This window comes from Nomascus leucogenys, chromosome 22a (genome assembly GCF_006542625.1).
Source record: "Nomascus leucogenys isolate Asia chromosome 22a, Asia_NLE_v1, whole genome shotgun sequence".
Lineage (NCBI taxonomy): Eukaryota > Metazoa > Chordata > Mammalia > Primates > Hylobatidae > Nomascus > Nomascus leucogenys.
The window spans coordinates 58,466,421-58,481,529 of NC_044402.1; the positions used below are offsets into that span (position 1 = coordinate 58,466,421).

The 15,109-nt window shown below is 42.7% G+C and overlaps 1 protein-coding gene across 22 annotated transcripts in view; it reads left to right on the forward strand.

The window, feature by feature from the left end:
* DST (dystonin) overlaps nucleotides 1-15,109 on the forward strand; it is a 492,147-nt gene that overhangs the window by 102,318 nt on the left and 374,720 nt on the right. For 13 of the 22 annotated variants that reach the window (XM_030802620.1, XM_030802603.1, XM_030802607.1 and 10 more), the window contains exon 4: nucleotides 5,165-5,372. In XM_030802620.1, the coding sequence (XP_030658480.1) occupies nucleotides 5,165-5,372 (208 nt within the window). Of the gene's footprint in view, nucleotides 1-4,763; nucleotides 4,982-5,164; nucleotides 5,373-13,036; nucleotides 13,648-15,109 lie in introns of those variants that run through there. The other 9 variants (XM_030802614.1, XM_030802623.1, XM_012500668.2 and 6 more) reach the window with 5 other exon arrangements.

The window sequence follows — 15,109 nt, forward strand, 5'->3', positions numbered from 1 at the left end:
TCTAATAAACAACCCATGTTCCATGTTCAGATTTCCCCAATTGCCCCAAAATGTCTTTTTAGCTTTTAAAAAAGAATCAACCCAGAATCCAACCTAGGTTCATGAATTGGTTGTGTCTCTTTTGTCCTTTTAAATCTAGAACAATTCCTCCCTTTTGGGTGTGTATGTTTCATGTCACTGACCTTTTTGAAGGATCTAGGACAGTTGTCTTGTAGAATGCTTCACAATCAGGATTTGTCTGTTTCCTTGTGTGCTTTCTATTTTTGGGTTTTTTTTTGGTGAATATTTTGAAATGCACATACAGAAATGTGCTTAAGTTATAAATATGTGGGTATGTGGGTTTGTGAAAGTTTACTTTTCAGCCTCTGGGATTTTAAACTTTTGGCTACTTTGCAAACCCTTGTCTCTGTACTTCTTTCTCCATTGCCTGTAGAGAATGCCTATTGCCAAGACAATTTCCTGGCACTTTCCTATAGATCAGGGTGGTAAGGCTGGGCGGCATCCAATTTAGGCAGTTCCATTGTACTTATCTCAGATCCCCCACCGGGGTTTCAGTTAAAGAAGTTATTGTTCAGTTCCCCTTCTAAAAATGTTGCATTATGTAATTATCCTGCCTTTAGGAGATTTGGGTTGTCTTTATACCATGTGAATGAATTGGCTATCAGGAAATTCATTTTAAAGCTTTTGGTGATCTAATTCAATTGTTAAAACTGCTTTAATAACTAGGTTGTAGAAGACACAATATAGCAGGTCCTTGAATAATGTTGTTTTGTTCAATGTCTTTTTGTCATAATGTTGATGAGAAAAAAAAATGAATTCCTGGCTGGGGCCACTGTCAGTGGAGTTCACACTTTCTCCCCATGCCAGTGTGGGTTTTCTCTGGATGCTGCAGTTTGCTCCCACATTCCAAGGAAGTGCACGTGAGGTTAATTGGTCCCATTCTGAGTGACTGTGGGCATAGATTATGAGTGCACCCTGCCATGGGATGCTGTCCTGTCCAGGTGTGGTTCCTGCCTTGTGCCTTGAGCTGCTGGGATGGGTTCTGGCCACCCTTGATCCTGAACTGTAATAAGCAGGTTGGAAAAGGAATGCATGAATAAATGCAAATTATTAGAAAATAAAAATTTGTAAGGTCTACAATAATCCTACAAATGCATGACAATAAACAATGTGGTATGAAAGTGCTCACGGGGTCTGCCATATTTGTGATTGGCTCTGAACTGCATGGCGGTAGGAGGTACTCCTTATATTTTCACTTTGCAAACATTTATTCCTTGATTTAACCCCCCACCCCGATGACTGCCGTCATTTACTGATTCACCAAAAATTGGGTAAATAATTATCTTATTTGTTTTTATTAATCTTCTGTAAATGTATGTATAGCTCACATTTATTGCAGTGTTTAATATTAGAAGTGTTTTGGTCTTTATTTAGAAGTTTGGTGATATTTTTATGCCCAGAAATATTATTTGCTGTAGGAACTTAACTCTCATTTATATCAATTAGTCTATGTAAAATTGGTTTTATTATATGTCCTTTGACTTAAAGCAGCAGTTTCCAAGAACCTATTGATGATTTTAAGAGAGGATTTACTGTACAGGGTTTTTGGCTTGTAACTATCTAGTGCTTTTTTGTTTGCCAAGATTCAGTATCAGTCCAGAAGTGGCTCATGGTCATTTATGAAAAAGGCCAACTGTTAAAAAGTATTATGACGTAGGACAGCTTTATTTTCACTACCCTAATTACTCTGGCCCCTTGTTGGTATGGTTACTCCACAGCTCTTTCGTGTATCTCGTTTTCAGCATACATGCCAAATGCAAATGACAAATGATGGTGTGAATTGGGGTCTTAACCTGGGGTCAGTGGGTCAGTTAATCCCATAAAATGATATGCAAAGTTTGCGTGTATTTACTCTTGTACTTTATTCTGGAAAGAGGTTTTCATAGATTTCATTAACTTTTCAGGGGTGCCCATGAGCCCAGAAATGTTAAAAACACTGACTTAGTTACTTCTTCATAGAGTTGTCCATATTTTCTCTGACCCTTGACATAAAATCTTTTTACTTTTGGTAATCTTTTTATGTACTTGTATTGGATTAAAATATTATAAGGAATAAAATTAAATTCATTCAGAATCTTAGTCATCACCCAAAGATAATCGCTACTTACATATGGGTAACTATTACATGTACATGCACATGCACATATTTTAAGAAATCATTCTTTATGAATTATTTCTTCTTTACTAAATGTAGATCAATAACATTTTTGTTTAATTGCTATAGACTATGGTATCCATAAAACTATATTTAAACAGTCTCCCATTGATGGACATAGCTACCGTATTTGTACTTTAATAGGAATCAAACCTTAGGCAACAATAGCAGAATACTAGATAGGAACCTGGGGCTTTTGTTGATTACAGGAGCCCTCTTCCTTTGTCCTACCTTTCTAAGCCCCACATCAAAGGTTAGGCTCTGGCCTTTGGGTGAGAGAACATATTTGCTTTTCTTAAAACAAAAGGGAAGTGTAGTTCCGCACTCTTCTCTAGCCCCCAAGATAGTAACATGATTTGGCAAGTCATTTCAAATCAGTAAAGAATACAATAGGTTTTCTTTAGGATCAATCCACTTTAAAGCAGCTCCATTTAAATCTGTTCCCAATTTTCAGGGTTCAAATGGGCCTACATTTATATAGTTTACCTTATATTTTTAAAAAGTATTCATGAAAATTTTTGTGGGAAAAAATCCAATACTTTAATTGTTAAAACACTTGGATCATGTAGCCTGGGAGAGACTTTACCACATATAAATATGTATGATTTCCCTCAGTTTGTGTGTGTGTGTGGGGTCCATATTTTCCTATGATATATTGTTGAAAGAAGTGTTGTTGATTGTCTTTTCCTCTTTTTCTGTCTTATCTGTTTACCAATGACACTACCAGATTAGAGGCTGCACCATTCAACACCCATGGGTCCAGGGGTGGTAACTGTTCTCATCTGGCTATGAGTGATTAATGGTGTTTATGTCATGGCATAAATCACATTTCGTTGTTCAATCAGCTGAGACTCAGTCCATTAAAAAAATTTACTCTACAAAAATCAATAGCCAGTGGTTTTTGGAAAGGAGCAGTTCTTTAATAGTTATTCTCCAAGTCTGTCTGTAAAGATAAATAATCAAATTACTGTACTCACTAAAATAGTACAGGTAACAAGAATAAAAATGACCTTAAGTAAGATAAAGGATGACCTTAAGTAAGGACAGATAGGAAGCCATTTTTAGGAAGATAGAAAGCAGCCAAAGAAACCCAATACCCTCTTAAAAGTCTTTAAGAATGTCACCCTTTTATACAGAGCCAGCCAAAAGCAAAATCTCAGAAAGCTCAAGATGGATTTTCAGAAAAGCATGGAAAATAAACTGGGTTGATAATAGCATGCTGTGACTGACCTAATGCCACTCACAACTCCCTATGGATTGTAGCTACAATACAGAAAATCAATTTTATTTACTTTTTGCCTCAAGTTTGCCTAATACCTTATTGTCATTACAAAAATATAAAGACTCTAAATAAATAAATTAGCCAAGATGATGAAATTTTATGTAAAATAAAATGGAAGACAGCTTTTTTGGGTGGAAAGAATAGAGAGCTACATCTTACATACCTCACTTTGTGGGAAATATTACATGAACTTCTAAAATAATGGGGTTTACACCTACTATGTGCCCACAAAAAAGAAAAATAAATAAAATAAAATAATGGTTTTGACCATGCATAGCCACAGGCCTAAACAGATTGAGATAAGGTTAGTAGTCCTGATGCAATGAGAGTTTATTTCACGTACCTTGGGTGAGTGTTTTGGGATGTGGCTCACACAGCCTGTTTGTGCTGCAGTTGCCACTGCTTTTGTGGGAAGCCCAGTGTTTTTGCTCAAATTGGAGCACGCCTCACTGATTTCTGCCTGTAACTTGCTTCTTAGGAATCCATGGCTGCAAGTTACATTTCAGGAATTCGAGTTATACCAGTTTTGCATCTTTACCATGAGTCTCAGCGAAGTCGAATTCTCAGTAGGAAAGTCAAGACTTCCTTTTGATGTGTCATTATGTTTATAATTTTGCAGCAGAGATAGTCAACATCCTTGTTTCATTAGTAAGCCAGTGGCTCTGTAAATAATCACAAACACAATCCAACAAAGAAGGAAGGAATAACATCTTGTGCCTTTTCCCTCTGTGGAAGATATAACACTTTTATGCAAGACATGACCTACAGATTTGCTCCAGCTAGATGAAGGGAGGACTAACTTTCAGGCAAAGTGCTTTGTAAAAGCATCCTGTTTCTCATTTCACTGTGTAATGACCAGGAGCTGAGAAGAGCTCTGTTTCCTGTCACTGCGCTGCATCATTCTCATTTACATTATTGGCAGCTATTACTTTGCTGGAAGTTTAAATTATCTCGAGAACTCTAAACTGAGTTCAGATGTTTGTTTATTGGTGCTGCCATAGGCTTCTGAAAACAGTCTTTTGTGTTCTCCCAGTCTTAAGAAAAGGCTTTTCTCAGAATCAGCCCTTCCTCCCTCCTTGCTCTTTTCTGGGAACCTGCTTCAGTCTCATGAAGAAAATTAAATAAAGAGGACAGGGGCTTAAAACTGGTCAGAACGGAGTCTCCAGTGGTGAGGTGACTTGAAGCGGAAAGGAGTTGGAACTTAACATCCTGCATTTGTGCTTTGTTTTCGAAACTTCGCGTTAGTTGCATTAATGAATTAAGCAGCAGGCTAGTAATGGAAAATGTTTCTACTGTCCTGGTGGGGGAGCCAAATACTATAGATTTGTAACAGGAAGGCTGTTGATACTGGCTTCATTGTTGGGCCAGTCATTTGTGAGCTGGTGGCCGGACCACAGGCCACACACTTCTTCCGTGCAAATCTTCATGTATTGGAACTGCCTGTGTATTGTTTTTACGATTGGAGACTTGGCTAAGAAAAGATGGTGAGCCCCGTGTTTCGTTTTTTTGGTTTCTGTATATTCCTTCAGCTCTGAGGATGGTGCAGGATATGCCAGACCCAGTTTGGGGGCAGGGAGGGCGGTGGTGGTCAGTGGGGGGGATGTTTAAATCGATGAGCATATGTGAGTATTTTGCTGTTAATGCTTTTTCTGTGTCATTCTCTGTAGAGTTCCGGGAACGCGTCCTATCGCTGCTCTATGTCTTCCTCTGCGGATTTTTCCGATGAGGATGATTTCAGCCAGAAATCTGGCTCCGCATCCCCAGCTCCGGGAGACACCTTACCCTGGAATTTGCCTAAACATGAGAGATCGAAAAGAAAGATTCAAGGGGGCTCAGTGCTGGACCCTGCTGAGAGGGCAGTGCTTCGGATAGCAGGTAAGAGCATCTGGGGAAGGGGATGGAGTGGGGGAAGAGAGTTGTGGAAATTCGCCCATCTACCTCCTGGGGGGCCATAGCGGGAGCTGATGCACTGGGCAGGAATCTGTGCTCAAGGTGGGGAAGGATGATGACCATGTTTACTTTATGCCTTGTTTTACCGATAGAGCCATTTGCCCTGCCTGCTGGTGACTAAGCTGTTTGGCCCTGCCTTCTGGTTGGATGAATCGATTCCTTTGAAATGCAAGGAAATATTTACAGACATTTGCACTAAACTTTCCTATTTACTGCATTAGTTACCATAACGTTCTGAAAGTATTAGCTCCAGTGATTGCTAGTATATTTGCGGGAAGCTGGAAGTGAGCAGCCTTTATTTTCATTTTTGCCCAGGGGCACTGAGCTACGCAGATTGAGAAGATTCATGGTTTTTGGTACCCAAGATTGCAAAGCATATTCCAGCAACTTGCATATTGTTTTTCTTTAAATGTAGCATCTCTGTCTGCATCATCGTATCCATAGCAGCTTTCTGTCCTTAGTGCTTTTGAGGGTTTGGCCATCACGCCTTCCTGATTAATTAATACATGAGACGTGCCAGTGTTTCTGTTCTGTGTTACCCGGTGTTCCCTTGCATTGGCCCTAAAAGCTGAACCAGAAGTGATGGCTTGTTTTACCCAGCTGAAAGCTGAGAACACTGTGGAAATCAACCTTCCAACCCCTGCATGGTTTGTGTGTATGTGTCCTGTGCATGAGAGGTGCTTCCAGGGGTGTTGTTCCTTTCTTCCCTCAATAGTTTTTTTTTTTTTTTTCCTTCTTGGAAATGGTAACAGGGCAGGATGGAATGTGTCCTTGGGGACTTTCTTGCAAAGGCAGAAGGCCAGTTGTTCTTTAAGTTTGTTTCTGCATTCAGTGGTTCAGGCTTCCTTTCCTTCCCTGTCTTCCACTCTTAACTCTGGGGGTCCCTTTCCACAGGTTTTTTTTTTTTTTTTTGCCTCCTATACTATATTGCAAAGGTGGTACTTTCTCTTCCTCCAAGGGGGCTGGAGGGGACCAGCCATCAAGGCAGCTGAGAACCCCCTTTTTGTCCCCCCAGTGGGATTTTCTGATTACGGGAAAAACAAACAGTGCCTAGCCAGCCATTCTCTAGTCAGGGTTTCTGGGGCAACAGCCTTGAGCTTCTTCTGGCTTCCGCTGTGAGATGCTGGCTGGTCTCACCCAGGCCTTTGAAGAGCAAGGGGTGGAGTGAGAAAGGGGAGGTGGAGGGAGGATGGAGACTGAGAGTGAGCAGGGGTAGACTTGGAGAGTCAAGGCAGACCAGAAAATGTTTAGTCACTGAGGCCTGCCTCCTTGCCCTGTTGAGAACTTTCCCGCAGGTCTGAGGCTCCAGCGAAACGAATGCCTGTACAGATGACACTGCCCATACCAGATGTTTGACTCAGCAGAAAGGGAAGATAGATGAAAGGAGAGTGTGAGTGAGAAGTTACTGGGGGCTGATGGCCCACTTAGGGTATCAAAATAGGATGCGTGTTCTATGTATTTTTTGGAAGGTAGAAGGTGCTTCTGGGCTGAGGGTTTTGATGGTAGTGGCAGAGATGGATATTTTGCTTTCAGTAATGAGGGAGGGAGTTATGACAGAAGGATAGGGCAGGTGTTTGTTAAGGGGAATGAAATTATATAAATTGGGAAAAACTCTACTGGGCAGGAAGTCATGAAAAATTGGTAGTACTAACCATCATTGTACACTGCAGGTGGGGAAGACATTGAAGAACTCTATGTTCTAATGGGATGCAGGGTACATGAAGGTGCTGATGCTATTAGTAGACTGTGGAGTCATTGATGCAGGGTCCATTGCTTCTTAATTGTAAAATGTTCACTGAGTTTGTAGGGATAGCTGTGAAGTTGGTGGCAGGTGATGCACTGGGGATCTCAAAATTCCATTCTTTAAAACTTACAGGCCAGGCGTGGTGGCTCATGCCTGTAATCCCAGCACTTTAGGAGGCCCCGGTGGGCGGATCATGAGGTCAAGAGATTGAGACCATCCTGGCCAATATGGTGAAACCCCATCTCTACTAAAAATACAAAAATTAGCTGGGCACGGTGGCATGTGCCTGTAGTCCCAGCTACTCTGGAGGCTGAGGCAGGAGAATTGCTTGAACCCAGGAGGCAGAGGTTGCAGTGAGCTGAGATCTTGCCACTGCACTCCAGCCTGGTGGCAGAGCAAGACCCTGTCTCAAAAAAAAAAAAAAAAAAAAAATTACATGAATTCTTCAAAAGCAGAAAAAAATAAAATGAAACAACAAACAGCAGGGAAGCATATGATTTAATTTAATTAATTTATTTATTTTGAGACAGATTCTCTCTTTGTCACCCAGACTGGAGTGCAGTGGCATAACCTCGGCTCACTGCAACCTCCACCTCATGGGTTCAAGTGTTTCTCCTGCCTCAGCCTCCCAAGTAGCTGGGACCACACGCATGCACCACCATGCCCAGCTAATTTTTTTTTTTTTGTATTTTTAGTAGAGATGGGGTTTCACCATGTTGGCCAGGCTGGTCTTGAACTCCTGACCTCAAGTGATCCGCCCACCTCAGCCTCCCAAAGTGCTAGGATTACAGGCGTGAGCCACCACACCTGGCCTATGATTGTATTTTAAATAAATATTGGTAAATTAGCTTTTTGCTACACAAGTCATAAACAATAATCATACATGGAGGATAGGCTTGGGAGGTCAGTCCACAAATATCTGTTTAACTTATAAAGTGGCTAAATTATGAAATTTAGATATATTATGTGTTAAACTGGCCACTGATCACCCAGTGTGAGGATGAGAGTACAGGTTATCTAATGGAACTTGGTGCTGTGGATACTATGAAAACATACAATTGAAATTTCAACTTCTAATTTTGTTATATCTTTGCATACTCTTCCTGAAACTTACCCCCTCCCTGAAATTCACCCTTTTTAGGAAATGAGGTGAAGTTCAGAAATGGTGTGAGGATGTCTATAGTGGTCATTACTTAGTAATAAAAGAGCTGAGAGTTTAGTATTTTTATTTGTTTTTAAGGTCCTAAAAATAGGATTGTGAAAATGTCTATTGAGTCAAAAAGACTATGTGGTCTGGGGGATACCTTAATTCACCCACATTTAGTAACTACTTATTGAGCCCCTGCAATAAAATGAAGATTGGCACACAGTTCTGCCTTTAAAAAGTCATAGTTTCAAGAGAGATTGGTGAATGGATACAAACTTACAGTTAAAAGAAATGAGTCCTAATATTCCATAGCAGAGTAGGATATCTATAGTTAGCAATAATATATTGTATATTTCAAAATAGCTAGAAGGAAGGACTTGAAATATTACCAATACAGAGAAATGATAAATGCTTAAGGTGATGGATACCTGAGATACTCTGACTTGATCGTTACACATTCTATGCATGTAAAAAATACTTGCAGTATGGTACCCTCATTAATATATAAAATATCATGTATCAGTAAAATAAAAAAGAATAAGCTGGAAAAGAAAGGTCATAGTCTAATATGATAAATGGATGTGTTGTTAAATAGTTACAACGTGGTAATTATTAGTTGTTACAGGGATTAGTTGTGATGGCTATAAGCACCTAAAATTAAAAGAACCCAGAGGAGAGTGTAATTAACTTGTGGGGAGAAGGGAGGCATGGGAGGTTCCTGAAAGGTTTCTGAGAGGAAGTGCCACTTGAACTGAGATTTAAAGAGCTTGATGGAATTAGGGTGAAAGGGAAGCCCACTTTAGAGGGATGGAACTACAAGAACAAAGGTAGGGAGATGGGTTTAAATGGGAACTGCAAGTAATGTGTGTTGGTAAGTGTGGGATTTGGAAGGGAAAGGCAGAAACTGTAAAGATGTTTGTGTACAATCCTGAGGCAACTGGACTATTTATGTTGTAAGTGCTAGGGAACCGCTGAAAGATTTTTAAGCAATGGAGTGGCATAATCAGGTTTACGGTTTGGAAAGTCATATTAGTGATGGTGTCACATGTCTAACACTTCTTATTATTTATTTATTTAAAAATTTATTTATGAGTTGAGGGTTTGTTCTGTTGCCCAGGGTGGAGTGCACTAGCACGATCACAGCTCACTGCCACCTCTAAGTGCTGGACTCAAGGGATCCTCCCACTTCAGCCTCCCAAGTAGCTAGGACTACAGGTGTGTACCACCATGCTTGGCTTATTAAAATTTTTTTTTTATAGAGATGGGTTCTCATTGTGTTGCCCAGGCTGGACTCGAACTCCTGGGCTCAAGTGATCTTTTCCACCTGGGCCTCCCAAAGTGCTGGGATTATAGGAGTGAGCCACAGGGCCTGGCCAACTTCACTTTTTTTTTTTTTTTGAGACAGGGTCTTCCTCTGTTTCTCAAGCTGGATTGCAGTGGTGTGATCTCAGCTCACTGCAACCTCTACCTCCTGGGCTCAAGCGATCCTCCCACCATAGCCTCCCAGGTAGCTGGGACTAAAGGTGTGTGCCACCATGCCTGGCTAATTTTTGTATTTTTGTAGAGACAGGCTTCCACCATGTTGTGCAGGCTAGTCTCGAACTCCTGGGTTCAAGCAATCTGCCCACCTTGGCCTCCCAAATTACTAGTATTACAGGCGTGAGTCACTGTGCCTGGCCCAACTTCACATTTTTAGTTTTTAGTGCTTTTGTATGTGTTGTGGTTTCATCATATTAAAATCTGAGACTATAGTATGTTTACTTCTTATCTCCTAGGGTCAATGTGAGCATAAAACAATGAAATATAAGGAAAGGGGCTTTTAAACACCCATTGTATAAATGCTTTTTACATATAAGCAATACAGATCTGCTGTTGTTAGCTACAGGATATTGTAAGTTGGGTTTTTCAGTGATAAACTACCTATAAAGTTACATGGTTTGTCAGTGATAATGCTATTTTAAGAAAAGGATTTTTGTCCTATCCAAATTCTTTGAAGTTGGAATTGAAGGATCAAAGGCGAATCAGACTTTGAACTCAGGCAGACTTGAGTTTTAATTACTTCTCTGTCTATGACTAGTTGTGTTTACTTGGACAATTTACCAAACTTAGCCTCAGTTTCTTTATCAAAGGGTCATGGTTGTGGTGATTAAATATAATAGTGAATGCAAACAATTCTGCTGACTCCTTGGCACATCAAATGCTCTATAAATGATAGTTTACCCATGGCTAGATGTTCTTCTAAACACTTAATCTGGTATCCTATTTAGACCTCCCAAGAACTCCATGAAGTACGTACTATGATTTTCTTCATTTTCAGTTCAGAATCTGCTGAGAAAGGAAGAGAAACTTTGCCAAGGTCCTAGTGTCAAGAAGCAGTAGAGCTAGGATCTGAATTCAGGCAGTCTTTACTCCAAAGTCCAAGCTATTTACTGCTATGCTTTTGCTTCTTCTCTATGGAATACACTATTATTATTAGCATATTGACCCAATGTTACCCTTCCAAGAATGCATGGGGTAAAGGCTGTTTTTTAAAAAATCCCAAATGCTGCTTCTGCTCATTTTGACTGGTTCCTTAAATGGATGATTAAAATTATTAAGTGTGTGCTGACTATATTCATAAAATTGGGTGCTACTGGGTGTCAGTCTCTGATGAAGGCTCAGACGTGCCTTCAGTGACCTTACTCATTGTAAAGGAGACATTTTTGAGAGACCTATGTCTATACATGTGTGTTCTGTAAATGAATGACTCTCAGGGACTTAATTGCTAACCCTTTTATTTCAAGAAGGTGTCCCATGTGATGCCTGGTTGTTACTCCATGAACTAATGTGCACACAAATGCATATCGAGCTGTAAGAAAACTCTAGTAACCTTAAAGACTTACTGGGACAATGGTTCAAACTCAGATTATAAACCAGTGGTCAGGATAGAAAAAAGAGATGTGGTCTTGCTTTGTTTGGAGGAACAAAAGGAGGCCAATTGCTGAGGAGGAGTGCTCCAGTTCTATCTCAAGTCAGTTTTTTTTTTCCACGAGTACACAATTTTTTCTTTCAAGAGGAACTCATCCCTATGTAAGCATTAATGGAAAATGGTCCATAGTTCACAACACCCAACGCTAACAAAGAAATAAAAAATCACGGAGGGCAAAACATTAGTATATGTGAAAGGAGGAAATAGGGAAGGAAGATTTAGACAAGAGGTGAAGTTGACATAGATCAGACCGTCAACAATCAGCTGATTTGTCTAATAATAGTAGTAGCAATGAGGTATCATCCTGTCACTGTACTCCAGCCTGGATGACAGAGTGAGACCCCACCTCCTAAATAAAGTAGTAGATGCAGCAGCTAATCCTTATATAACACCAGACATTATTCTAAACTTCATTTACTATACAATTTTATGAGTTAGGCACTATTATCGCTGTTTTACTCATGAAGAGAGGCTCAGAGAGGATAAGTAACTTGCCCATGTGACACAGTAAGGAGTGAAGATTCTATCTACAGCAGCCTGACTTCACTGTTTTTTTTTTTTTTTTTTTTTTGAGATGGAGTCTTGCTCTGTCGCCCAGGCTGGAATACAGTGGCGTGATCTTGGCTCACTGCATCCTCCACCTCCCGGGTTCAAGCAGTTCTCTGCCTCAACCTCCCGAGTAGCTGGGATTACAGGTACCCACCACCACGCCTGGCTAAATTTTGTATTTTTAGTAGAGATGGGATTTCACCATCTTGGCCAGGCTGGTCTTGAACTCCTGACATCGTGATCCACCTGCCTCAGCCTCCCAAAGTGCTGGGATTACAGGCGTGAGACACCACGCCCGGCCATTCATTACGCTTAAACACATCCATTTACATGCCTGGGTATCAGTTGGTTCCTCCAATTGACCCTTAAACTCACCCACTTTAGTATATAATACACATATATCTAATTTAAGGGAACTGTATCCATTTTACTCAGTTTAATGGATACTAGTACTATGTAGAATGAATAATAAGGAGAGAGCAGGAGGGAGGTGATAAATATGGGGCTGTTGTGAACCAATAGGCCCGCCGCGGAGCCCAGCAGCAGATGCGCCTGCGGGCTCTGGGGGGCAGAAGGGAGGGACCGGAGGCTGTTCCTCGCAGCCTCGCGGCGGCCGGGCCCTCAGGCGCAGGCGCGGCCCGGCTGTCAGGCGCTGATGCGCGGGGCCACCTGCAGAGGCCTCCTCACCCCGTCCCTGGGATGTCCCCTAGACGCGGACCCCCGTGCCCTCTTTGCCCTGTGCTGTCACAGAGTGACCTGAATCCTCCCACGCCAAAAAGATGGGTGGAAGAAAGTATTTCCAACCCTCCCCCCGATCATCCCTTACCCAGGGAGAGCCGCTGGCCCCTCAGCAGGGGGCTGCGCACGGCGGTGGAGCGATCTGCGGCTTTCTCAGGCACCTGTTGTGGATCCCAAATAGAAACGTCGCCCTTGGGGATCCGGGACCGGGCAGCCAGTGTCCGGGGGTGGGCGTGCTTGGCCGCACGGTCCACCCGGGTGGGCGGGCCTGGGGAGGGGGCCCGGGGCGCGTGGCTCTGCCTGGGAGGGAGGGGCCGAGCGGCGCCGGGGCCGGAGCTGAGCCAGCCGGGGCGCTGACCGCCGCGCTCGCCCCCTCCCTTCCGCCCTCCGCCCTCCACCCTCCTCCCTCCCTCTCTCCCCGGCGCGGGCGAGTGTCTGCAGCGCGGCGGCCAGGAAATGCCGCAGATGCGCCGCGCAGCATCCCCGGTGGAGGCAGCGCGCCGGTCCTCCCGCACCGCCGCCGCGGCCTCGGCCCTGCCCGGAGCACGCGCCCCGTGCAGGGCCAGCAGAGCGGTCAGCGCGGCCGCAGAGGGTCCGGGCGCCCGCCGGCCCCCGCCCGCCCTCGCCGCACTCCCGGCTCCTCCGCTTGGCGTGGCGCTGCTCGTCGCCGCCCCTGGGCTCGCCGAGATTTGCCGCTGCTGAAACCCGAGAGGGACTCGGGCTCCCGGAGCGGGGCGGCCCACCATCGGCCTGCCCGGAGGCCTGGGCGTTTCCTTTGCCGGCCCCGGCGCCCGCAGCCCCTTGCGCCCCCGCTCTGCGTCTTCGGCTTCCGTGCTGCTCCCCAGCGTGCTGCTCCTTCCTCTTTTCCAGTTCCCAAGGCTGTGTCTTGCTGACTGCGATACTGTCCGGGGGTTACGAGGGGGAGAGGGGAATTGGTCAGTCATCGCTTAGATAAACTTCGGCATGGCGGGTTACCTCTCCCCTGCTGCTTACCTGTACGTGGAGGAGCAGGAGTACCTCCAGGCCTACGAGGATGTCCTGGAGAGGTACAAAGGTATGTGGTCCCTGCCCTGGGGCTGCGGAGCTTGGCTCGGATCAGAGAGGCAACCGCTGCCTTTCCTTAATCAGAGCCACCACTGCTTGGGCACGAGTAAACAGGTGTCTGGACCAGTCTTGGGAATGGACCAGGTCTTTTTGCATGGGATTTAGTACCCCCAGCGCAGGGAGGATGGTGGGGTGGGCGACAGTCCGGAGACGCCCTTAGATGAGCGGTAGAGAGGGGGGAAGGGGGTTTGGTTTCCAAGAAGCACATTGCGCTTTCTCTCCCTTGTGAAAGCTCTTAAGCACTGCGCGTAATCATAATTCTTCCTGGGAGGGTGGATACCGATTATTCTCTATGGGATTACTAACGCATTGCTGCTGCTGCTTGGCTAGGGTATTGGTTAGCCCTGTAAAAAAGGTTCAGCATCACTAGATCATTTTCCTTAAAATGATCTTACTTATTTGAAAAAGTTTGTGACTATATACTTACTCTGATATATTGTAAAAATTATAGCATGATGGATAAAAGACTTTAGTGAGTTTGTTGTAAATTTAAATTTAAAGAGTATATTTTGAGATTTTTTTCTGCTCATCCTTTATGTTCAGGAAATTCTATGCCAATTTGATATTTATGTTTTAGTATAATGTTTACTTTGACTTCCTAGTTAAATATAATGACGAAATATAAATTGCAGCTGCCCATTTTTTAAGTGTTTTTGTCTCTGGAAATGTATTTTTAAGTGTGTATATACCATCTTTTTATTGTGACTCCCAAAACACGCCGAACTCAAGAGCAGCTCACAGACGTTTAATGTATTTATAGTGAATAGTGACCCATTTCATAGGTAGGATTCAGATGGTTTTATATCTTTTGAATATTTGCTTTGGGTTTGGTAACTCAAATGTCAGTAAATTTAGTGGTATTATATGGTTAACAATGCATGTAGTTTTCTATTAGTAGAAAGTAGAAATAAAAAAAATTGAACTAAACAATAAAATTCCAAATCCCCAAAAAGCCCAAATACACTCACAATTGTTCTCTCCCTTTGTAGAATATGTTTTATAACCGAAATTCTTGCAATCCATGTAGAATTTTGTAGACAGTACAATGAGAATTCCTTTGTGCCGAGACTCTTATTGTGTATAATACCGCCACAGAGCAAGTGCAGTGATATTTTAGGCTAAAGCACATTTGTGACATTTGTGTGTGTGTGTGTGGGGTAATATACTCATGTTTACCTCCATCACTCCATTTTAAAGTAAGGTTTCTAATTATTTGTTTCCAGAGCTTTAAAAAAGAGAAATATTGCAATATAGACCAACAAACCTTGTTGAAGAAATACATCTGTGCTCTATACAGTCAGAAACAAAAAAACCTGAAAGTTCTAAAGTAGATACATTTTACACTTTTGAAAAAAATTATAGCTGAATGAATTTTTGTCACATGAAGTTTTACCTAAGTGACACGTGGGTGA